We start from the raw sequence: 25,828 nt of genomic DNA, 5'->3' as shown, positions 1-25,828 counted from the left end.
TGGTCTCGATCTCCTGACCTCGTGATCCGCCCGTCTCGGCCTCCCAAAGTGCTGGGATTACAGGCTTGAGCCACCGCGCCTGGCCAGGAAGAATTATTTTCAGTATTCCCATTTTAGACTTTCTGAGCCTCAATATTTTCATCAATAAATAATGATTAAAATACTTCCTTCATGAGACTTTTCTGAGAATGACTCAAGAAAGCAACTATATATTCTTTGATATGTAGTATATATTCAAGAAATGTTTATTTTTTCCCTGTAGTCTCCCTCTAGCTACTGTACTATATGAAAGCGTGGCATTAAATGCTTACTAGATAAATGTAATTCACTTTGTCTACTTAGGTTTACTTTTGCGGTTTAACAAATATATTGGTAAAGCTTTAATAACATCTAAGAATTAAGTTTAAATTAGAAGATAACTGTGCTTCGATGTCTTATAGTAACTCTGCAGATGCTGTACAAGCTAAAAACTTCAAAAGTGTTTGAAAAACAGAAGGTCGGAGAAGGAAAACAAACATGTGAAATTGTAGAGGAAGACCCATTTGCCATTCAGATGATTTACTGGTGTCCAGAGAGCAGAATATTCTGTGTATCAGGAGTCTCTGCATATGTCATAATTTATAAATTCAGCAGACATGAAATTACAACAGAAATAGTGGTAAGTTATTTAAAATTTAACTTTCACTTTTACAGTTATTAAAAGAAATCTATTATCATAGATTTGACTACTACTTGGTATAGTTTCCATGAAGTGTGCACTATGTGGTCAGTAATACCATTTGTAGGATTTTAAATTATTATTGTTACTTACTATAACATATTAATAAATGGTTTGGCTTAAAAGGCCAAAACAATTCTCTATCAAACCTTAGTATTTTTTTCAATGTCAAAACAAGCTTAGTATTTTAAGTTAATCTTGTTACAAATTAAACATGTCACAATTTTCTCATTTTTCTCTTTGATTTTATGTGAGTCACAGCTACCTGGCCAAAATAAGTCAACTCTACAACATGATGGTGTGAAATGTGTATATATTGTGGAATATATACCTATATATTCTTCTGTATATACTAATACAATGTATAGGTTTTATACCTGTAGTTATTGATTTATTTTGTATAAAAATCAAATTAATGCAGGTTTTCTTTGTTCTATACTTTTATTAATTTTTAAGTTTATCTGATTTGTATTTTCTCATCAACTGTTTGCCATACATGATTATTTCTCAGCTACAATAAGGTTATTTTTAATGATTTTCTATGTAGCAACATTTTTATGGGATGGATCTAATTATGGGGCAACCTTACCTAATCTTAATTTTTAAATCAATGAAATACTCCACTTATTCAAAAGAATAATGATTTTATGGGATAAATTAATTCTAAATGAAGCCACCTATAAACAATTGTCCTTCTCTACCTTGCCCCTTTTACCAAAATATAAAGATTATTTACTATAGGCCTGTGTGTAAGTGTTTTTACCTCAACAGCTAAAATTAATATCACCCTTTTATTAAATAGTAGCTAAAAGCCAAGACTTTGGAGTTAGATAAACCTAGGTTTTAATTCTGGCTTTCCCATTAAATATCTGTGTGACTCTGAGCAAGTCGTAAGTCAGCAGTAGAATGTAGCTATGATTCAGTTTCATCACGTGTACAATTCCCTGTGTAAATAAAATGGGAAAATGGAAAATAAAAATAAACTTGAAATACAGATACCAATTTCATAGGGTTCTTGTGAGGATTGTATAAAGACATTATAATAGTGTCCTTACTTTAGTGAGCACTCAATAATTGGTAACTGTATTGTCACCACCAGAGGTTTTTCTATAGTTTTAAAATAATTATGACAATAATTTTGGTAATAGTCCCATAATGACATTTTTGTAAGTAATTGTTTTCAATCTCAAAAATGCTCACTTTTACATTATAAGGCAAATATGTGTTATAAAATCAGCTCTAATTAAATCATTTAATGTATTTTATGCATTCATAAAGTATTTAGTTTTAAAACTTTTTTAGTTTAAAAAAGGTTTTTAGGTCACCTTTTTATTCCTATATAAATTATTATATGCTTTTTATCAAGTAATTCTGATCAACTAATTAAATTAAACAAAAGCCAAGGTAATGAAACAACCAACCAAAAATATGGAATTTCTTTTGGAAAATCTTTAGTGAATTAATGCAAAGTTAAAAATGCAATGAAAGTTTTTTATACTAAATACTTTAAACAAGTAATTTTTTTATACACACACAAACATACACACTACACACACACATACATGTTTGTGTGTGTATATGAAAAAAGTTTAATTTCTTTCATTGGAATAACCATAACCAACTTCTCATTTTATTTTATCACATCTCAAATTGTAATTTATACTATATTGTAAAATATAGTTATTATATAAAAACTTTATCTTCACTGAGTTATTTTTCTTTTAATTCTGAAGTTTAAAAATTTACATTTTTTGTGATTGCCATTGAATATTCCATATAATTAACTATTTGATTTAGTATGAGATACTGCTCAACTTTATTATAAATAGTATTGAGCTTATTAATTTGAAAAAAACTGTGAATGATTCCTAAAAAGTTATCAGGTATTTTAATGTGATCATTTATTATGACTTAGATTAAATTAAAATGATGATTGTTATTGTGGCTTAGATTAAATTTAAACCTGATTTTTTTAAGTCATTAGAGGTACGACTTCAGTATGATGTTGAAGATATTATTACCCCTGAACCAGAAACAAGTCCTCCGTTTCCAGATCTCTCAGCCCAGCTTCCTTCTTCAGGGAGTCTTTCTGGGAGCACTAACACTGTTGCCAGTGAAGGAGTAACAAAGGACAGTATCCCATGCCTCAAGTAAGAGTTTCTACCAAATTTTAAAAGTTTTATATATGAATCATATGTCTTTGAAATTGTGACAAATAAAATTAATTTTCTCTAATTATCAAGTTGTTGACAAGTGATCTACAATTCTTCAGGGGTTACTCTGGTCTTTTTTTGAACATCCGTGAAGAGGACATAATATTTTCATCCTTCATTTACTTATATTTATATGTTTCCTTCCCAGAAGGACTCTAAAGAAAACATGGCTTTGATAGAATAGGAAGTTTGGCAGGGAGTGAAACTTGGCCACTTGCTTGGTACTTTCCAGTTGAAAAAGTATGTTTATGGGGTGTGATGGCTCACGCCTGTATTCCCAACACTTTGGGAGGCTGAGGTAGGAGGAATGCTTGACGCTAGGAGCTCGAGACCAGCCTGGGCAACATAGCAAGACCTTGTATCTACAAAAAGTTTAAAAATTAGCTGGGTGTGATAGTACACGCCTGTAGTCCCAGCTATTAGGGAGGCTGAGGCGGGAGAATCACTTTAGCCCAGGAGTTTAAGGTTGCAGTGAGCTGTGGTCCTGCCACTGCACTCCAGCCTGGGTGACAGTAAGACCCTGTCTCCAAAAAAACAATAATGATAATTTTTAAAAGTATGTTTATGTAATTTATTTAGCTTTCTTGGAACCAAAAAGAAAACCAGGTTTACTATCTACTACAAGAGCTCTATATTAGAAAAAAGGATTTCTCTCATGATTGCTAGTATATTGCATAATCTTTCTTTTTTAAAACTGTTATTTATTAATAAACTAAACAAAGATTTGCATCATGTTCAATAAAACCTAAAGTTAACAAGCCCATAGTAATATTTTATTGTTTTTATGATTTTTAGTAGTAGAGTATAAATTACTACTTACTGCTTCTATACCATCAAACCAAATATTTCTAGTATTCGCCGACTGGAGAATTAAGCCTAAGCAGGGAATTTCTTTGAGCTGCGTATCTACATTTGCCACTCAAAAAACTTTAGACAGCTAGTTTTCCCATTTCTTACAAATATGCTTATGGAAAATTTAGAGATAAGATTTTAGGAGCAAAATTCATACAATTAGCAGACGCTATCCTTTTGTAATCATTGATTGTCCTCTCAAAACTTTTCTTTTGAAGTACATAAAAAGAAGGAAATATGAATAAATATTACTGGGAGGAAAATCTACAAAGAGGAAACATCATCATAAAATTTTAGCTCATGGATATATTTTTTGAAAGTAGCATCAACAGTATTTGATAATTGGTTGGTTGGGAAGTATGAGAGAAGGATATTAGATTTAAAGGAAAATAAGAATCCAGATGCTAGATATATTGAACTCTTATAGTGGAGGGTAGGTTAATGGTCATTTGTTTTATTGTTAAGCTTTATAACTGATATATATGTAATATATATTACATTAGAAAAATAATTACATAATAAAAATAACTTAAAATAATATTCTCAAAATAAAAACTTGAAGTGATAAAGGCCAGTTGAAGTTGTCGACCTAACTGAGTGAAAAGCCACATAAAGAAATAACTAAGTAATCATAAAGGACTCAGTGCATTTTGAGAAAGCTAGAAGGCACCATCCATCTGCATGCTGCCTGCAATGCCTGGTGTTGTATACTTCTGTAGCATGATTCTATGTAAATTCTCAAGATAAGTTTGACCATGTTTATTTAAACTGTGTATAATAGGATTGTTTTTGCTCTTAAAGTGTTAAGACACGGCCAGTGCGAATGCCTCCAGGATATCAAGCAGAACTTGTTATTCAATTGGTGTGGGTGGATGGTGAACCTCCACAACAGATTACTAGTCTTGCTGTAAGCTCAGCATATGGAATGTAAGTAATTAAACTTTTTTCTGATATGTATTATTTAGCTAATATGTTTGATTTTTTAGATGTTCCCTGCTCAAGTCCTAAAAATGAAAAGATCCCTCACCTGGATTTTTATTAAATTAAACAATATATAAGAATAATCATTTAAATTCACATTGTGGTTTTTTGTTCTTTCTTGAAGTCAAACCTGTGATAGTGTTCCCAATTTTGATGTTAGTAGGAGATTGTTAGGATTTTATTACACTTATACTTTATTGTTTGTTTTTATATTCTGTCTTTTTTTTCTCTTTACATTTCATTTTGGATACTTTCTTTTGACTTATCCTTTCGAGTTCACTAACTCCCTCTTCAATTGTGTCTAATCTGATGGTATTATTTTTCAGTTCTAGACCTTACATTTGATTCTTTTAAAACATCCTGTTCTCTTCCTAAATTATCACTCTTTTCTTTATTTCTTTAAACATACTGAATGTATGACTTTAAAATGTGTTACTTTAAATATGTGTTTGATATTTCCATATTTGGTATCCAGTCTATTACATTTCTTAGTTTTGGGTCACATTATATTATGTTCATGTATGCCAGTTTGTATGGTTTTTTTCTTAGTTGTTTCTGTTTTTTTATAAATTGAGAAATGAACATTATAATTTGAAGTTCTAGATGATATTTTCCTCCAGAAAGTATCTGCATTTCCTCTGGCAGTCTAGGTTAAAAAACTACTGAAGGGTGAGAACAATATAATTCAAGCAGACATCAGGTCTTTGAAAGTTGGGTTTTATTCCCATTAAAGTCTAATTTAATTTCAGTTAATCCTTATTTCTAGGTTGTAGCCCTCCATAGAGGTTGTGTCAAACTATACTCCCAACAGCAATGTTTAGAATGTCTACTTTCCTACAACCTTTCCTACAAAAATGTATAATCAAACTTTCCATCCTGGTCAGTTTGTTAAGTAAAGAGTAGTGTGTTATTATAATATCAGTAAAATTTTCTTATATCTTAAGTGAAATTGAACATCTTTTCCTGTTTTGTGACATTCTGTTTCTATTCTTTGTCCATTTGTCTGTAAAGTTGTTGGCCTTCATAGAGATTTGTGAAAACTGTTTACATATTAGGGAAGTTAGCTTTCTCTATAGTGTAATTTGCAGTGATCTTCCATGCTTTTGTTTGCTTTATGACTTTGTTTAAGATGGTTTCTACTTTAAAGAATTTTTTGCAATTCTATTTTTTGTTATCTTTTATGGCTCTGAATTTCTGTCTTATTTAAAAAGTCCTTCCTCACTTCAAGATAATAATAAAAATGTAATAAAAACAAAAAAATTATATTCTCTCTAATATGGTTTTTGTTTCTTTTAGATGTTTAAAGCTTTAATCTATCTGGAATTTTTTAAGTATAAGATATGAAATAAGTATTAAACTATATTTTTCCTGATGAGTAAGAATTGTGCCAATACCATTTCCTGCATAGTTCATCTTTCTGTGCTTATTTGGAATCAACTTTTATCAAATAATACATTACCTTATATATTTCACTTTTATTTCTGTACTTCCTAAGCTGAGTCTTATAAGCTCCAAGAGAATGCCTTGAAACCATCAGTAAGGAGTCCATGGAAAAAAGTCTTAACTTTGAGTACCTGGAGTTTTCTTCAGGGGGGTGTGGAGGATATATGTGAACATAGTGCTTGCTTCTTGACTAGAATATTATTTGATGGGAAAGCTGGCAACAACAGTTGATGGATGATGGGAGAGGAGGAATGGACTGTGGGACAGCCTATTGTTTCATTATTTGATATGGTAAGAATATATGATTATTCTCTAGCCCAAGTAATTACCATGAAAGATAGTTGAGCTCAAGCCATCTTCTGAGTTCCCTTCTCTAGAGATTGACCTGTAAAGACAAGGGGACTTCAGAATTCAGAGACTATAAAGATGTATCACCTGGTTCAGAAGCTGAAGGTTGTTAGAATAGGTCAGATAAAAAATACATTCCCCTCGTAAGGGAACTGTGGAGGTGAAAGTTGTTACAGAACTTCTGAATAACTTACATTTGTTTGAAAATAACAGCTTGGACATCTATCTCATAGAGTGCCTCCACTGCCAAAATCCTAGCTCATGTGGCTACTAGAGTAAATTCCACCAAATTTTAAAGAAAGAAATTGTACAAGTATTACATTAAATGTTCCTGAGAATTATTAACGATGAAATCATGTTCATCTCATTGTATGAGGCCAACAAAACTTGATGCAAAAACTTGAAAACGGCATTACAAAAAGAGAAAGTTGTAAGTCTATATCATTTATGAACATAGTTTTAAAATCCCAACCAAAATATAGATAATCTAGCAATTTAAAAAGGTAACATATCATAACCAAGTTTGGTTTACACCAGGAATTCAAGGTTTTTAAACATTTTAAATGAATCAGTGTAATTCATCACATTAACGAATAAAGTAGAAAAACTATAGGATGGTCAGGAATGCAAAAAACAGAAACATCTGATAAGATTAAATATCCATTTAGGACTTCAAAAGAAACTAATAACTAAAATGGAAGGAATTTTTCTTAATCTGATACATTTTAGCAAATATTCTCTATGGTAAAATGTTAGAAGCTTTGAGGAAAAAACAAGAGAAGTGTCTTAGTCTATTTGGGCTGCTTAAAAAGATATCTTACAAATGGGTAATTTGTAACAACCAGGATTTATTGCTCACAGTTCTGGAGACTGGAAAGTCCAAAATCAAGGTCTCAGGAGATTGAGTGTTTAGCTCTCTGCTTTGCTCTCTGCTTCAAAGATAGCACCTTCTAGCTTTGTTTGCACTTGGTAGAAGGAGTGAACAAATTCCCTCAGACTTCTTTTATGAGAAAATGAATTCCATTAATGATGGTGGAGACCTCCCAAAGACCTAATTACCTTCCCAAGGCCCCAACTCTTAGTACCATCACCTTGGGGATTAGATGGTCTGAATTTGGGGAAAAACAAAAATTCAGACCATAACATTGTGAACCTGCTTCCCAAACTTTGTGTCCTTCTCATATTTAAAATACATTTATTTGATTCTAATAGCTCCAAAAAGTCTTAAAACATTTTAGCTTTAACTCAAAAATTTCATGCTCAAAGTCTCATCAAAATATCATCTGGGCTGGATGTAGTGGCTCACACCTGTAATCTCAGCACTTTGGGAGGCCAGGGCAGGTGGATCACCTGAGGTCAGGAGTTCAAGACCAGCCTGGCCAACATGGTGAAACCCCATCTCTACTAAAAGAGTAAAAATTAGCTGTGCGTGGTGGCATGTGCCTGTAATCCCTGCTAATAGAGATACTGAGAATCGCTTGAATCCAGGAGGGAGAGGTTGCAGTGAGTTGAGATTGCGCCATAGCACTCCAGCCTAGGTGACAGAACGAAACTCCATCTCAAAAAAAAAAAAAAACAAAGTCGCCTGAATCATATATGGGTGAGACTCACGATATGATTCATTCTGAGGCAGATTCTTCTCCAACTGTGAGTTTATGAAATCAAACAAGTTATATGCTTCCAGAATACAATAGTGGGATCAGTACAAGGTAAACATACCCATTCTGAAAGGAAGAATTAGGAAACAAAAAAGGGGTAATAGCTCCAAAGTAAGTCCCATAAAACTCCCGTCTCCCTGGGACAGAGCACCTGGGGGAAGAGGAGGCTGTGGGCGCAGTTTCAGCAGAGTTAAACGTTCCTGCCTGCTGACTCTGAAGACAAAAGTGGATCTCCCAGCACAGTGTTTGAGCTCCACTAAGGGACAGACTGCCTCCTCAAGTGAATCCTTGACCCGCGTACCTCTTAACTGGGAGATACTAGCCCGCATGGGTCGGCAGACACCTCGTACAGGAGAGCTCCAACTGGCATCTGGCAGCTGTCCCTCTGGGACAAAGCTTCCAAGGAAGGAACGGGCAGCAATCTTTGCTGTTCTGCAGCCTCCTCTAGTGATACCCAGGCAACAGGGTCTGGAGTGGACCCCCCAGCAAACTCCAGCAGACCTGCAGCAGAGGGACCTGACTGTTAAAAGGAAAACTAACAAACAGAAAGGAATAACATCAACATCAACGAAAAGGACATTCACACAAAAACCCCATCTGAAGGTCACCAACATCAAAGACCAGTGGTAGATAAATCCACGAACATGAGGAAAAACCAGCGCAAAACTATGAAAATTCCAAAAACCAGAAAGCCTCTTCTCCTCCAAATGATCACAACTCCTCGCCAGCAGTGGAACAAAACTGAGTGGAGAATGAGTTTGGCAAATCGACAGAAGTAGGCTTCAGAAGGTGGGTAATAACAAACTCCTTTGAGCTAAAATAAAGGAACATGTTGTAACCCAATGCAAAGAAGCTAAGAACCTTGAAAAAAGGTTAAAGGAACACTAACTAGAATAACCAGTTTAGAGAAGAAGATAAATAACTTGATGGAGCTGAAAAACACAGTACATGAAGCATACACAAGTCTAAATAGCCAAATCAATCAAGCAGAAGAAAGGATATCAGAGATTGAAGATCAACTTAATGAAATAAAGTGTGAAGACAGGATTAGAGCAAAAAGAATGAAAAGGAATGAATAATGCCTCCAAGTAATATGGGACTATGTGAAAAGACCAAACCTATGTTTGATTGGTGTACCTGAAAGTGATGGGAAGAAGGGAAGCAAGATGGAAAACACTCTTCAGGATATTATCCAGGAGAACTTCCCCAACCTAGCAAGACAGGCAACATTAAAATTCAGGAAATAGAGAGAATATCACAAAGATACTCCTCGAGAAAGCAACCACAAGACACACAATCAACAGATTCATCAAGGTTGAGATGAAGGAAAACATGTTACGGGCAGCCAGAGAGAAATGTTGGGTTACCCACAAAGGAAAGCCCATCAGACTAACACAGCATCTCTGGGCAGAAACCTTACAAGCCAGAAGAGTGTAGGGGCCAATATTCAACACTCTTAAAGAAAAGAATTTTGAACTCAGAATTTCATATCCAGCCAAACTCAGCTTCATAAGCAAATGAGAAATAAAATCCTTTACAGACAAGCAAATACTGAGAGATTTTGTCCCCACCAGGCCTGCTTTACAAGAGCTCCTGAAGAAAGCTGAAGCAGATTCTCCTCTAACTGTGAGCTTAAGAAATCAAGCAAGTTACATGTTTCCAAAATACAGTGGTGAGATCAGCATGAAGTAAACATACCCATTCTAAAGGAAGAATTAGGGAAAAAAAGGGGTAATAACTCCAAAGTAAGTCCCATAAATCTCCCATGGAGTTTTGGAAAGAAAAAACTGGTACTAGCCACTGCAAAAACATACCAAATTGTAAAGACCATTGACACTAAGAAGAAACTGCATCAACTAATGGGCAGAATAACCAACTAGCATCATAATGACAGGATCAAATTTACACATAACAATATTAACCTTAAATGTAAATGGGCTAAATGCCCCAATTGAAAGACACAGACTGGCAAATTGGATAAAGAGTTGAGACCCATTGGTGTGCTATATTCAGGAGACCCATCGTATGTGCAAAGACACACATAGGCTCAAAATAAAGGAATGGAGGAATGTTTACCAAGCAAATGGAAAGAAAAAAAGGAAAAAAAAAGGATTGCAATCCTAGTCTCTGATAAAACAGACTTTAAACAACCAAAGATCAAAAAAGACAAACAAAAGAAGACAAACAAGGGCATTACATAATAGTAAAGGGATCAATGCAACAAGAAGAGCTAACTATCTTAATATATATATGCACCCAATGCGGAAGCACCCAGATTCATAAAGCAAGTTCTTAGAGACAGACAAAGAAACTTAGACTCCCACACAATAATAGTAGGAGACTTTAACAACCCACTGTCAATATCAGACAGATCAACGAGACAGAAAATTAACAAGGATATTCTGGACTTGAACTCAGCTCTGGAACAAGTGGACCTAACAGACATCTACAGGACTCTCCACCCCACAGCAACAGAATATACATTCTTCTCAGCACCACAATGCACTTATTCTAAAATTGACCACATAACTGGAAATAAAACACTCCTCAGCAAATGCAAAAGAACGGAAATCATAATAAACAGTCTCTCAGACCACAGTGCAATCAAATTAGAACTCAGGATTGAGAAACTCATTCAACACCACACAACTGCATGGAAACTGCACAACCTTTTCCTCCATGACTACTGGGTAATGTAATTAACGCAGAAATAAATAAGTTATTTGAAACCAATGAGAACAAAGACACAATGTACCAAAATCTCTGGGACACAGCTAAAGCAGTGTTTAGAGGGACATTTACAGCACTAAACGCCTACAGGAGAAAGCGGGAAAGATCTAAAATTGACACCCTAACATCACAATAAAATGAACTAGAGAAGCAAGAGCAAAAATATTCAAAATCTAGCAGAAGAAAAGAAATAACTAAAATCAGAGCAACACTGAAGGAGATAGAGACATGAAAAACGCTTCGAATAATCAATGAATCCAGGAGCTGGTTTTTGAAAAGATTAACAAAATAGACCACTAGCCAGACTAATAAAGAAGAAAAGAGAGAAGAATCAAACAGACATGATAAAAAATGATAAAGGGGGCCGGGCTCGGTGGCTCAAGCCTGTAATCCCAGCACTTTGGGAGGCCGAGACGGGCGGATCACGAGGTCAGGAGATCGAGACCATCCTGGCTAACACGGTGAAACCTCGTCTCTACTAAAAATACAAAAAAAAAAAAAAAACTAGCCGGGCGAGGTGGCGGGCACCTGTAGTCCCAGCTATTCAGGAGGCTGAGGCAGGAGAATGGCGTAAACCCGGGAGGCGGAGCTTGCAGTGAGCTGAGATCCAGCCACTGCACTCCAGTCCTGGCGACAGAGCGAGACTCCGCCTCAAAAAAAAAAAAAAAAAAAAAAAAAAAGATAAAGGGGATATCACCACTAATCCCACTGAAATACAAACTACTATCAGAGAATACTATAAATACCTCTATGCAAATAAACTAGAAAGTCTAGAAGAAATGGATAAATTCTTGGACTCATATACCCTTGCAAGACTAAACCAGGAAAAAGTCGAATCCCTGAACAGACCAATAACAAGTTCTAAAATTGAGACAGTAATTAATAGCCTACCAACCAAAATATGTCCAGGAGCAGACGGATTCACAGCCAAATTCTACCAGAGGTACAAAGAGGAGCTGGTACCATTTCTTCTGAAACTATTCCAAACAACAGAAAAAGAAAAAGAGAGACTCCTCCCTAACTCATTGTATGTGGCCAGCATCACCCTGATACCAAAACCTGGCAAGACACAACAAAAAAAGAAAATTTCAGGCCAACATCCCTGATGAACATTGATGCAAAAATCCTCAGTAAAATACTGGCAAACCAAATCCAGCAGCACATCAAAAAGCTTATCCACCACAATCAAGTCAGCTTCATATCTGTAATGCAAGGTTGCTTCAACATACACAAATCAATAAGCGTAATCCATCACATAAACAGAACCAATGACAACAACCGCATGATTATCTCAATAGATGTAGAAAAGACCTTTGATAAAATTCAACACCCTCTCATGCTAAAACACTCTCAATAAACTAGGTAGTGATGGAACGTATCTCAAAATAATAAGAGCTATTCATGACAAACTCACAGCCAATGTTATACTCAATAGGCAAAAGCTGGAAGCATTCCCTTTGAAAACTGGCACAAAATAAGGATGCAGTCTCTCACCACTCCTGTTCAACATAATACTGGAAGTCCTGTCCAGGGCTATCAGGCAAGAGAAAGAAATAAAGGTATTCAAATAAGAAGGGAGGAAGTCAAATTGTCTCTATTTGCAGATTACATGATTGTATATTTGGAAAATGTCATCGTCTCAGCCCCAAATCTCCTTAAGCTGATAAGCAACTTCAACAAAGTGGCAGGATACAAAATCAATGTGAAAAAATCACTAGCATTCCTATGCAACAATAACAGACAAACAGAGTGAACTCTCGTTCAGTTGCTGCAAAGAGAATAAAATACCTAGGAGTACCACTTACAAGGGATGTGAAGGACCTCTTCAAGGAGAACTACAAATCACTGCTCAAGGAAATAAGAGAGGACACAAACAAATGGAAAAACATTCCATGCTCATAGATTCAATGCTATCCCCGTCAAGCTAACATTGACTTTCTTCACAGAATTAGAAAAAACTACTTTAAATTTCATATGGAACCAAAAGAGAGCCTGTATAGTTAAGACAATTCTAAGCAAAAAGAACAAAGCTGAAGGCATCATGCTACCTGACTTCAAACTATACTACAAGGCTACATTAACCAAAACAGCATGATACTGGTACTAAAACAGATATATCAACCAATGGAACAGAACCGAGTCCTCAGAAATGACACCACACATCTACAACCATCTGATATTTGACAAACCTGACAAAAACAAGCAATGGTGAAAGGATTCCCTATTTAATAAATGGTGTTGGGAAATCTACCTAGCCATATGCAGAAAACTGAAATTGGACCCCTTCCTTAGACCTTATACAAAAATTAAAGCAAGATGGATTAAAGACTTAAACATAAGACCTGAAACTATAAAAACCCTGGAAGAAAACCTAGGCAATACCATTCAGGACATAGGCATGGGCAAAGACTTCATGACTAAAACACCAAAAGCAATGGTAACAAAAAGCCAAAATTGACAAATGGGATCTAATTAAACTGAAGCTTCTGCACAGCAAAAGAAAACTATCATCAAAAAAGTAGGCAAAGGATATGAACAGACACTTCTCAAAAGAAGACATTTATGCAGCCAACAAATGTATGAAAAAAAGCTCGTCATCACTGGTCATTAAAGAAGTGCAAATTAAAATCACAATGAGATATTATCTTTGTGATTTTAGAATCACAAATTGTGATTATTAAAAAGTCAGGAAACAATAGATGCTGGAGAGGATGTGGAGAAATAGGAATGCTTTTATACTGTTGGTGGCAGTATAAATTAGTTCAACCATTGTGTAAGACAGTGTGGTGATTCCTCAAGGATCTGAAACCAGAAATATTATTTGACCCAGTAATCCCATTACTAGATATATACCCAAAGGATTATAAATCGTTCTACTATAAAGACACACGCACACATATGTTTATTGCAGCACTGTTCACAATAGCAAAGACTTGGAACCAACCGAAATGCCCACCAATGTTAGACTGGATAAAGAAAATATGGCACATATACACATGGAATACTATGCAGCCATGAAAAGGTATGAGTTCATGTCCTTTGCAGGGACATGGATGAAGCTGGAAACCATTCTCAGCAAACTAACACAGGAACAGAAAACCAAACACCACATGTTCCCACTCATAAGCGGGAGTTGAACAATGAGAACACATGGACACAGGGAGGGGAACATCACACACTGGGCCTGTCGGGGGTGGGGTGCTAGAGGAGAGATAGCATTAGGAGAAGTACCTAATGTAGATAATGGGTTGATGGGTGCAGCAAACCCCCGTGGCACATGTATACCTATTTAACAAACCTGCACGTTCTGTACATGTATCCCAGAACTTAAAGTATAATTAAAAAAAAGAATAACTGAAAGATATATATTAATGATTACGATATTATTTACTTGAATACACATTAAACCAATAATCGATTGATTTCATCTAATGAATGCAAACAAAGCATTTATATATAATAAAAAGGGAAAAGCAGAGAGAGAAAAACCACGGCCACTTTCTAAACAATGAATTTTCTATTTTTTTTCATTGTGAGATGCCCATGAGTTAGCAACCAGCCAAAAGACCAGTCAGGGTATTTGCTTTTGGGCAGCTCCATGAATCGTCAACTAAACTTATTTATTTCTAGGTTTTCCAAAAGGCTTTAGCTGTTCAGTTTGTCACACATATATGGAAGACATTTTCTGTATTATTTATGTCATTATCATTTAGTAGTATGTCCGTCTGAATTACGCCAGGTCTTTATCATTCTTCTCGTTATAATTTCTCAATTTCACCCTTTTGGTCAAACTCAGCCCCCAAACTGACTGACCATGAGGGCCTCCGTCTCTTTATAGAACACAGTATTAGTTGTATAGCAATGCCTATGTAGCAGCATTTAAGTATCTGGACGTTAGACATTAAGGGAGGAAAAAGCATAAGACAATCATGATTATTATAAGAAATATTTGGAAACCACTTAATGTTCAAAATCCTGGTTGGCCTAACTCTAACCAGGAAAATAATTTTCAAGGATTAATGTCGTCAGCTTTAGTTAACTCAGTAACCTTACTATTCCATTCACTATTAATTGTTTACTCTTTTGAAGAACATATCAAGGGGCAAATATTAAGTCAGAAACTGTGAAGGGTCTAAGTTGTTTCCCTCTTGGAAAATAGTAAATTTGTCTGTGACAATATTATATATATATATATATAGACAGAAAATAGTCCTCTTGGTCAGAACACAGACAGTTTATTAGTGATAGCAAACACAGCAGCTTAGTGCAAGATCTTGCATCAGTTCCCTGAGCCCACAGGGGAACATGGTAAATGGCAGATGGTACTTGCATGTGCACCTGGGTGCATAATAAAAGAGGAACTCCAAGTTTTAAAAACTCACATCTTACATAGGTCTGCTGGTGAACTGCCCATTTATCTTTACTCTGGAACATAAGCAAATATTCTCTGGGGAAGAGGAGAGGTTTTTTTTTTTATCTCTACTACCCTGAAATGTCTCAAAGTAGGGAGATGCCCCTAAGCTTTACTATACTGGGATGTCTCTTTATACAAACATACTTAACTGTAAATGTCTTCACTAAAAGGACTGTGCAGTACAGTGAAGGGCTGATGGAGAATGGTCTACCAATTGCAGTGTGACCTGTTGTACATTATTATTTAGGATTAATTGAGCCAGTTTGTTTATATTAGCCTGTGAGATCCTTAGAGCTTAAGTTGTATTACTTGCCATTTGAGTCTATGTTTTAGAGGTAAATTGCATATCTCACATTTCAGTTTAAGAATTTTTTGCTGGAATAGAATTCTTGTAAGAACCCCTGAAATCCAGTCTTGTTCCCCTTTGGATATGTTGTGATATTGGACTTTTGATAAAATATGAGTGACTAAGGGTTTTGCTCTGAACTTGGAAAAATAATATAACAAATTTAAGAACTGAAAATTAATCTTACTCTTTCAGTGTATGTTTCCTAAGAAGAACTTTTTTTACATCATAAGCATACTGTATTTATTATAATAAAGAAATTCAACATTGATTCAGGACTATTTTCTACTTCACATACCATATTAAGTGTCTAGATATGTCCCAGTAATGTCATTTATATTGTCTATTCCCAGAAGAGATTCAAATCCAGGATCTTGCATTGCTTTTAGTTTTCATTTTTTCTTAATCTCCTTTAATTGGGGGCAGTTCTTCCGCATTTTTTTTAGATGGAGTCTTGCTCTGTTGCCCAGGCTGGAGTACAGTGGCACGATCTCAGCTAACTGCAGATTTTGCCTACTGGGTTCAAGCAATTCTCCTGCCTCAGCCTCCTGAGTAGCTAGGATTACCGGGATGCACCACCACACCCAGCTAATTTTTGTATTTTTAGTAGAGATGGTGTTTTGCCACGTTGACCAGGCTGGCCTTGAACTCCTGACCTCATGTGATCCACCCACCTAGGCCTCCCAGAGTGCTGAGATTATAGGCATAAACTACTGTGCCTGGCCCAGCATTTAGTTTTTAACCTTCATATTTTTAGAGTACAGCCAATTATATTGTTAACTGTACCTCAGCTGAGTTTGTCTGATATTTTCTCATGATGAGAGTGAATTAAGCATTTTGGCAGGAATACCACAGAAACAAGGTAATGTCTTCTAAGTTTATCTTATCAGAAGGTACATGATCATGGATTGTCCTAATTTTAGTGGTACTAATTTTGATTTCTTGTTAAGGTGGTATCTACCAGGTTTCTCCACTATAAAGTTGCTGTTTCCCTTCATAGATAATAGTTTATGGGGAGATACTTGAAAGTTTGTAAACTTCTTACTCATCAAACTTTCACCCATTACTTTTAGCATCCATTGGTTATTCTCTGTTATCCCTTCTATATTTCTAAGTTAGATTGTACTATTAAAAGAGCATGACTCCCTATCCTAGATAAACATTCATTTACTTGTTTACTATATAAGTATGAAATCATGGATTTGCATTTTATTCACTGAGTTAAGATCTGTTACTATCATTTGTGCCTGTGATGCTCTAATTCTTCCAGATTTGACCATATGGAGCCCCATCAAAATGGCTTCTATGTCCTTTTGATATGTTCCCATCATTTTTCAGCAATTTGTTATTTTCCAGTACAATGTGATGTTCCATTTGTATCTTGTATATTCTTCAGTCTACCCCTGGAATCAGCTATCTTAGTCTTCTTTTATTGGAGAATGTTATTTAGAAAACAGTATCTGTGCACAATAGATGCTCATTTCTACTGTTGTCATTGCTTCTAGCCCCTATCAGTATACAGAGCTAGGAAAAAACATAAACATTGAACACTTTTTGATATATATGAGATACAATTTTGAAGGATGTATAGAGGTTATAATTTTGAAGTAGCTTATCAATTTATTCTTTTATATTTCTTGCCTTTGGATTCTTCTGAGAAATCTTTTTATCATGAATGGCTTGTGAATTCAGTCAAATCCTTTTACTGCATCAATTAAAACTGTATAAGTCCATTCTCACAGTACTATAAGGAAATATCTGAGATTGGGTAATTTATAAAGAAAAGAGGTTTAATTTACTCACAGTTCTGCAGGCTGTGCCAGAAGCATAGCTGGGAGGCCTCAGGAAACTTACAATCATGGTGGAAGGTGAAGGGGAAGCAAGCACATCTTACTATGGTGGAGCAGGAGATATTTGTGCATTTTAAAATTTTCTTCCTGTTATTGATTTCTAGTTTTATACTATTGTGATCAGGAAGGGTACTTGATATGATTTCAGTCAGCTAAGACTTGGTCTAACGTTATCTGTTCTGAAGAATGTCTCACATGTGCTGGAGAAGAATGTGTATTCTTCTGCTGTTGAATGGAATGTTCTGTATGTGTCCGTTAGATCCATCTGCACTAACATATAGTTCAGGTCCAATTTTCTTTATTGATTTTTTTGTCTAGATAGTGTATCTATTGTTGAAAGTGAGAGTGTTGAAATGCCCTACTTTTATTGAATTGCTGTTTGTATCTTCCTTCAGTTCTGTTAATATTTGCTTTATATATTTAGGTGTTCTCATATTGGACATATATGTATTCATAGTTGTTATATCTACTTGATGGATTGACTTCTTTATCATTATGTAATGATCCTCTTTGTCTCTTATGACAGTTTTTAACTTAAAGTCTATTCTTTTCTGATATAATTAAGCTACCTCTGCTCTATTTCAGCTTCGATTTTTATAGAAATTCATTTTCATCCCTTCACTTTCAGCCTATGTGTAAGGCTATAGTTAGTCTCTTGTAGGCAGCATATAGTTGGATCTTAATTTTTAATCCGTTCAACCACTCTTCCTTTTGTTTGGAGAATTTAAACCATTTACATTTAAAGTAATGATTAGTAGGTACACATTTACCATGCCATTTTTATTTTCTGGTTATTTTTAATGGATTCTTTGTCCTTTCTTTCTCTCTTGCTGTGTTCCTTTGTGCTTTGTTAATTTTCTGTAGTGATATGCTTTGATTCTTTTCTCTTTATCTCACATATATCTACTATGTTTCTGTTTTGCAGCTACCGTGAGGCTTATGTGGAACATCTTATACTTAATAACAGTCTATTTAGAAATGACAACAACTCAACTTCAATTTCATTCAAACTCTCTACCGTTTTGCCTGTCCCTCTCCTCCAGCACACATTCTATATTTATATATATTTTATATTGTGAGTTTATTAACAAAATAACAAAATATTATACCTATAGTTATTTGTAATACTTTTGTCTTTTAACCTTTATAATGTACTTAAAGTTGTTTTATACACCATCATTTCAGTACTACAATATTGTGAATTTAACTATAAATTTACATTTACAAGTATATTTTATGTTTTTATATGATTTCATGTTATTAATTAACACCCTTCCATTTTAGCATAATTAGATCCCCTTAGCATTTCTTGTAAGACAAGTGTAGTAGTGATGAACTTCATCATTGCTTTTGTTTGTGAAAGTATCTCTCCTTCATTTCTGAAGAACAATTTTGCTAGATACAGTATTGTTGGCTGGCAGGTTTTTTTTTTCTTTTTGCACTTTGAATAAATCATCCCATTCTCTGGTGCTGTATGGTTTCTGCTGAGAAGTCTTCTGTTAGCACTATGAATATTCCCTTGTATGTAACAAGTTACTATTCTCTTACTGCTTTCATTTCTTTTTATGTTTGGCAGTTTGATTATAATGTGTCTGTGTGAAGCTGTCTTTTGGATTGAATCTGTTTGGGAACCTTTGAACTTCATAAATCTGAATATGTGTATTTCTTTCAAGGTTATCAAAGTTTTCAACCATTATTTCTTTAAATGCACTGTCTGTCCCTTTCTCTCTGTTCCTCTGAATCTCCCATAATGTGACTATTAGTTCTCTTGATAGTGTTCCATGGGGTTTCTTTTCTGTTTTTTTGTTATTTTCAGTGTTCTATAGGGTTTCTTTCCTCTTTTCTATTCTTATCTATTTTTTCTACTCTGATAGTATAATTTCAAAAGATCTGTCTTCAAGTTTTCAAATTCTTTCTTCTGCATGATCAAGTTGGCTATTAGAGCTCTCTATTGCATTTTTTTCTTTCATTCTTTTTTTTTTAGCTTCAGAGTTTCTATTTGATTCTTTTTTGTTATTTATATCTTTTTGTTGAACTTTAAATTTTATTCATGTATTGTTTTCCTTTGTTTCTTGAGTTGTCTCTTTACTTTTGTGTCTTGCTGAGCTTGAAATTCCTTGAAAGAATTAAAAATAATTGTTTTGAATTTCAAAAATAATTATTTTGAATCATTTTTCAGATAACTAAAGATCTCCATTTTGTTGAGGTCAGTTCCTGGATAGCTATCGTGTTCCTTTGCCAGTGTTATCATTCCCTACTTTTTTGTGTTTTAAGTGAACTTGCTTTGATGTTTGTATATTTGAGGCAGCAAGTCACCTGATCTGGTCTTTTTGAAGTAGGTACAGTGGGGAAATACTTTCAGCTGTGAATGGCTACAAGGGCACCAGCTGGATGGGGTGCAACATCTCCTGTTTTAAGAAAGACACAGTGATATGATCTCAGTGCAGTTTAATCAGTTGAAGTCAGTGTTGGTAAATATTGCAGGTATCCATGGCAGAAGCCAAAGCTGCAGATGTCTGTAGTAACTATAGTGGTTAAGGCTGTTAAGGTCCTCTGTATTGAAAGCTACTGAGTTTCTCCTATTCAACTTTTATCTCACATAGGGAAGTTCTAGCCAAAGTGATTTCTCTTGGCACCAAGTCTGATGTGCTGGCACACATGCAGCTGTGGTGGTGTTGGGATCCTGGGCACTGGTGCATTGTCAGCAGTGCTGGTTCTGGGTGCAGGTGGTCAGAGCAGCCATGAAGCCAGGGCTCTGTGGTCAGAGGCACATGTAACTGAGGTGGTGCCTGGGGCACAGGTGCATTTTTTTCTTTGGCATTGACACCAATCTCTGAGGCCTGGGCATACACAGATTGCCCATAGAGTAAGAACCTGTGTCATTTTTGGGGCATGCCATAATGACTTGGTCCCAGGAGTGATGAGACATAGTAATAGCATGGAACATAGCAGTAACATGGGCCCAGTGAAAACAGGGTGCATCAGAGGCCTGTCAGGTCACAGTAGGAGCAGGATGCAGAGCAGTAGTCTGAAGCCCCAGTGAAAGTAGGTAAAAGCCTTGACTTATAACCCAAGGTAAGAGAGCAGTCAGTTATTTACTTATGAACACACAATTGCTTCATCATCATTTGTTGAAGACTATATATGTTTCTTAGCACTTTTGTCAATTATTATTTGATCATGTATGTGTGAGTTTATTCCCAGGTACTCATCTGTTCCACCAATATCTAGGTCTGTCTAGATATCTAGGTCACCAATATCAACCTGTCTTGATTCCAATACTTTTAATTAAGTCTTAAGATTATATAGTCTGTATCCTCAAACTTCCTTATTTTTTAGAACAATTTGGGCTGTTATAGGTCTATTATATTTTTCTATATTTTTTACAATCATGTTTTAAGTTTCTTAAGTAAAAAAGAAGTCTGCTGGGATTTTGTCTGAAATTGCTGTGAATTTGTAGATCAATTTGTTGACTTTACTAACCATTAAGCAAGGTACATCTTTCAATTTATTTAAGTCTTCTTTAATTTCTCTCAACAATAGTTATAATTTTTAATGTACAGATTTTCCACATTTGCTGTTAAATTTATTCCTATGTATTTCATAATTGCAATGCCACTATGAATGTTGATTCAAGAGTTCCATAAATTTTAGTTCTGTGAAGGAGGTTCATAGTGTCGCTCACAACTTCTGTATCCTTACTGATTTGTTTTCTCTGATTATTCTGTCAGTTATTAAAAGAGGAATGTTTGTATACTCCACCTTAATTGTGGATTTGTCTATTTTCCCTTTCAGTTCTATTGGTTTTCCTTCATGAATTTCAAAGCTTTATTATAAGATGAATCCACATTTAGGATTGCTGTATCTTCTTAATAAACTGATTCCTTAATCATTCTCCCTATATGTCTCTCAAAATTTCCTTGTTCTGAAATATACTTTGTCTATATTAGTATAGTCGTTTCAGCATTTTTTAAGTTAGTGTTTTCATTGTAAATGTTTTCCATCCTTTTGGTTTATATTTAAAGTGGATTTGTTGTAGGCACCATATAGTTGGGTCTTGCTTTTTATCCACTCAGGCAATCTCTGCCCATAATTAGAGTATTTCAATCATTTACATTAATATGCTTATCTACATGACTGGGTTTAAGCCAAACATTTTCCAATTTGTTTTTCTATTTGTCCCTCTGCCCCCCACCCTTTTTTTTTCACTTCTTTTTCTCTGCCTTCTTCTCAGGGAAAGATTGCATATCTTTTAATGATTCTATTTTATCTTCATTATTGATTTATTAGGTATGCTTCTAGTTATTTTTTTTGTTTGTTTGCTCTCAGGCTTATAATATGTATCTTTGAATTATTAAATAAGTAGTTAAATAAATGGAATGATACCACTTTTCATATTTTTAATAACTTTACAACAGCATGCTTCTATTTATCCTCCTGTTTTTTGCATTATTGTCATAAATTTACTTCCATGTGTTATAAACCCCACAATACATTGTTATCGATTTTGCTTTAGTCAATTATCCTTTAAAGAAATGAGAAAAGTCTTTAATATTACTTTTCATATTTAACATTTTTGTTGCTCTTCATTATATAGTGGAGATCCATATTTCCATCTGGAATCATTTTTTTTCTAAGACTTCCCTTATTATTTTTGTAATCCATTTATGTGAGTGACAAATTCCTTCAGCTTTTGTTTTTTTTGCAAAAATTCTTTTCCCACCACTTGAAAGATGTATTTGCTGGGTATACAATTTTAGGTTGACATTATTTTTATTTCTTACTGTAAAGATGCCACTCCATTATCTTTTGGTTTGTATAGTTTCATTTAATTTTTTAAAATGATTTCATCATTTTAATTTTTACATGTAAGAAATATGCTTTTTTATCTGCCAGCTTTTAACATTTTCTTTTCATTATTAGTTGTTTTCAGCAATATGATTATGATGCCTTTTTATTTTTCTTCATTCTTATTCTGCTTGGGATCTTTAAGTTTCTATTATCTGCAGGCTTATTGCTGTCTTCAAATTTTGTCTATCATTTATCTAAATTGGCTATCATTTTTTCAAATATGTTTTCTGTTGTTCTTCTTCTATGAAACTCCAATTATGAAGTTTTGTTTTTTAAAGTTTTAAAAATCTCATTTCAGGCCGGGCGCGGTGGCTCAAGCCTGTAATCCCAGCACTTTGGGAGGCCGAGACGGGCGGATCACGAGGTCAGGAGATCGAGACCATCCTGGCTAACACGGCGAAACCCCGTCTCTACTAAAAATACAAAAAAAAAACTAGCCGGGCGAGGTTGCAGGCGCCTGTAGGAGGCTGAGGCAGGAGAATGGCGTGAACCCGGGAGGCGGAGCTTGCAGTGAGCTGAGATCTGGCCACTGCACTCCAGCCTGGGCGACAGAGTGAGACTCCGTCTCAACAACAACAAAAAAAAATAAATAAATAAAATAAAAAATAAATAAAAATAAAAATCTCATTTCATTTTAGCTAATTTCTATTATTTCTTCAGGTTCATTTAGTCTGGGATGTTGTAAACAAAAATACTATAAATTGAGTAGCTTATAAACAACAGAAATTTATTTCTCACAGTTCTGAAGGCTGAGAAGTCTAATATTAAGGCACCAGTAGATCTAATGTTTGGTGAGAACCTGTTCCTTATAGATAGTACCTTCTAAATTCATCATCACATAATGGAAGTGGTGATTCAGCTCTCTAGGGCCTCTTTCATAAGGGCCCTAATTTTATCCATGAGAGCTCCATTTTCATGACTTAGTCACCTTCCAAAGTTCCCACCTCTTAATACAATCACCTTGGGGGTTAAGTTTAAACATATTAATTTTGGGAAAACACAAACATTCAGAGGATAGCATTCTCTATTCTTTTCTAGTGTAATGTCTAGTGTGCGGATAATGTTGAAATTTCATATACATTTATCTCTCTGAGGCTTTTTTATGTCTTCTATTCCTTCCTTGGTCACATTCATGTTTTCCTCAACCTTCTTGATTATCTGTAATATTCTTTTAAAGGCACGTTCAATATTTTTCATCTGCTAGTTTTATCATCTCTTTCATTTCTGGATATGTTTCTATTGAGTTATTTTTTACTCTGGTTATCATATTTTCCCAATTCTTTATATGCCTGCTACTTTTTATATACTGGATATTGTGAATTTTACGTTTTTGGTAGTATTTTTGCCTTTTTTCAGTAGTGTTCAATTTTTTCGTGGAACGAAATTAAGTTAACTTGAAATCTGTAGCTAATTTGTCTCACTACTGAAGTGACGCTCCTAGATCTGATGTTCCATGTATTAGGAGATCTCTGCAGTTTCGTTGGTAGTAACATAAAATATTCTTAGCCTTTTGTGAGCTCTGGGAATTGTTCTGCCTTATCTTTTTGGTGGCTCTTTTATAGGCCCTGAGTAGCTTCTACACATGGATGCACAGATTAGTACACAGCCAAAGTCTCAAGGATATCTGTCTGCAAATCTCTGGTATTCTCTCTCTGTGCAGTTTATTTTGCCTTATTAGTTCTAGCTATTTTTGCAGCCTCAGTCTCTCATCTCCACCTCCTCAACTAGATGAGACCATCAACCTCTCTTTGAGTTCTAGTTTCCTGTACCCAAGCCTGGAAACTATCTTCAGTCACTAACACAGAATATTTGTGAAATGTATTACCTTGGTTGCTATCCTTTTCTCATCTTATTCTATGTTGCCTGTTGACCAATATGTGAAAACTATTGTTTAATATATTTTTGTCCAATTTTCTAGTAATTTAAAATAGGAGGTTAAATCTAGTCTCTTTACCGACTTTCTGACAACTACTGCTTGACTTCTCCAGCCCTAAGCTATAACTTCTCAGTATTTTTATTTTTAATTTCAATACAAAAATAATTATTTATGGTATATAGAATGTCATGCATCCTAGTTGCCTACATTTTTTCAGTCATTATTGCATTTAGAAACTCTATCATGCCTGTAAGCAGAAGTAATTTGCTATATTTTAACATAAAAAGTTTAAAGATACTAACTTGTTATAACTGGTAACATGTATAATATTGCATTTACTTATAATATTAAGATCAATTCTTTTGCATGGAAAAATTTCAACATACTTTAAAAATAGTTTTCTGACTTGATACTCATAAAAGCTCTGTGACCCAGATAAATGTGGAAGTGTAATTATCATTATAAAGAAGCTAAGGCCAAGCAAGATTCATTAATTTTTCTCAGTCACATATCCTATAAGTGATAGAGATGAGAATTAAATCCAGATCTGACCAATATAACAATACTTTTTTTAACTTTCCAAAGTTTGTCTTACTGGAAGATGTAGAGCTCTATGTGAATTAGTAAAACATCTACTATGGGTAGAAGTGTTGTTGTTTTGTTTTAACTTGTGTGATGTAGTGAAAAGAACCATTTTAAGAGTAAGCAGATGGTTTGTAAACATGAATCAATCTAAATAATAATACAACATGGAATGTATATAAAACAAGCAAACAACATTCATATAACTAGTGTTTATTTAGTTTGCAAAGCAAAAAGTACAGACAGAATTGTTCAGCTAGAGAGCATATTGTAAATGGAGAAAAATGAGAGTTAATGTATGCCTAATGGTTAAGACAATCAAAATGCCTACTTAGAAGAGCTGTCTTTTTAAAATTTTTCAGGAGATTTAGTTAAGTAATTAATCAAATGGTCTTTATCTTTTGAAAGGGGCACAAAATAAAAAGCACAAAAGTAAGAAAATTTAACTTTTTGTATCTCCTCATTTCTAACATAGTGTCAATGCCTTTGATATATGAAGTTAATTTTTATTTTTCTCTCTTTCAAAAGATAATTAATTTGGAGTCTAGTAATTATAATTTTATTTGAAAAAGGCATCTAATTATATATGTAAGCATCTTTAGCTAGTGACATGTCTTGACCTATCTCCCCCTTGCATAGCAAAAATTGGTTTTGTGTGATTCTTCTGTGAAAACACAAGGTCTAGTTAAAGAGCAGATTGGGTAATCATAACTTACATGATAAAACTGCTGACAAAATATAATTGCCAATCATCCTTTTTTTGGAGTAAATTGTACGCCTATTATATGAAGGCAGTTTACCCATCAGAAAGGCAAGGCATCCTTCTTGACTTTACACAAATCACTGCCCAACTTCCCCAACCCTAAGACATTACTTTTCAATAATCCTATGATCGATTTGAAGATAAAAATAATCATGCTTGTTGTGATACATTCTAGTTGTGTTTTTTTTTTCTCTCTCTCTTAG

At 34.6% G+C, this 25,828-nt stretch overlaps 1 protein-coding gene across 4 annotated transcripts in view; it reads left to right on the top strand.

Annotated features, from left to right (window-relative positions):
- STXBP5L (syntaxin binding protein 5 like) overlaps positions 1–25,828 on the top strand; it is a 475,147-nt gene that overhangs the window by 322,218 nt on the left and 127,101 nt on the right. For all 4 annotated transcript variants that reach the window (XM_033211089.1, XM_033211087.1, XM_033211090.1 and 1 more), the window contains exons 16-18: positions 441–658; positions 2,696–2,868; positions 4,585–4,710. In XM_033211089.1, the coding sequence (XP_033066980.1) occupies positions 441–658; positions 2,696–2,868; positions 4,585–4,710 (517 nt within the window). The remainder of the gene's footprint in view (positions 1–440; positions 659–2,695; positions 2,869–4,584; positions 4,711–25,828) is intronic.

This window comes from Trachypithecus francoisi, unplaced genomic scaffold (genome assembly GCF_009764315.1).
Source record: "Trachypithecus francoisi isolate TF-2019V2 unplaced genomic scaffold, Tfra_2.0 Lachesis_group0, whole genome shotgun sequence".
Lineage (NCBI taxonomy): Eukaryota > Metazoa > Chordata > Mammalia > Primates > Cercopithecidae > Trachypithecus > Trachypithecus francoisi.
Note: the sequence above shows the minus strand (reverse complement) of the source record. Positions and strands in the feature narration are given on the sequence as shown.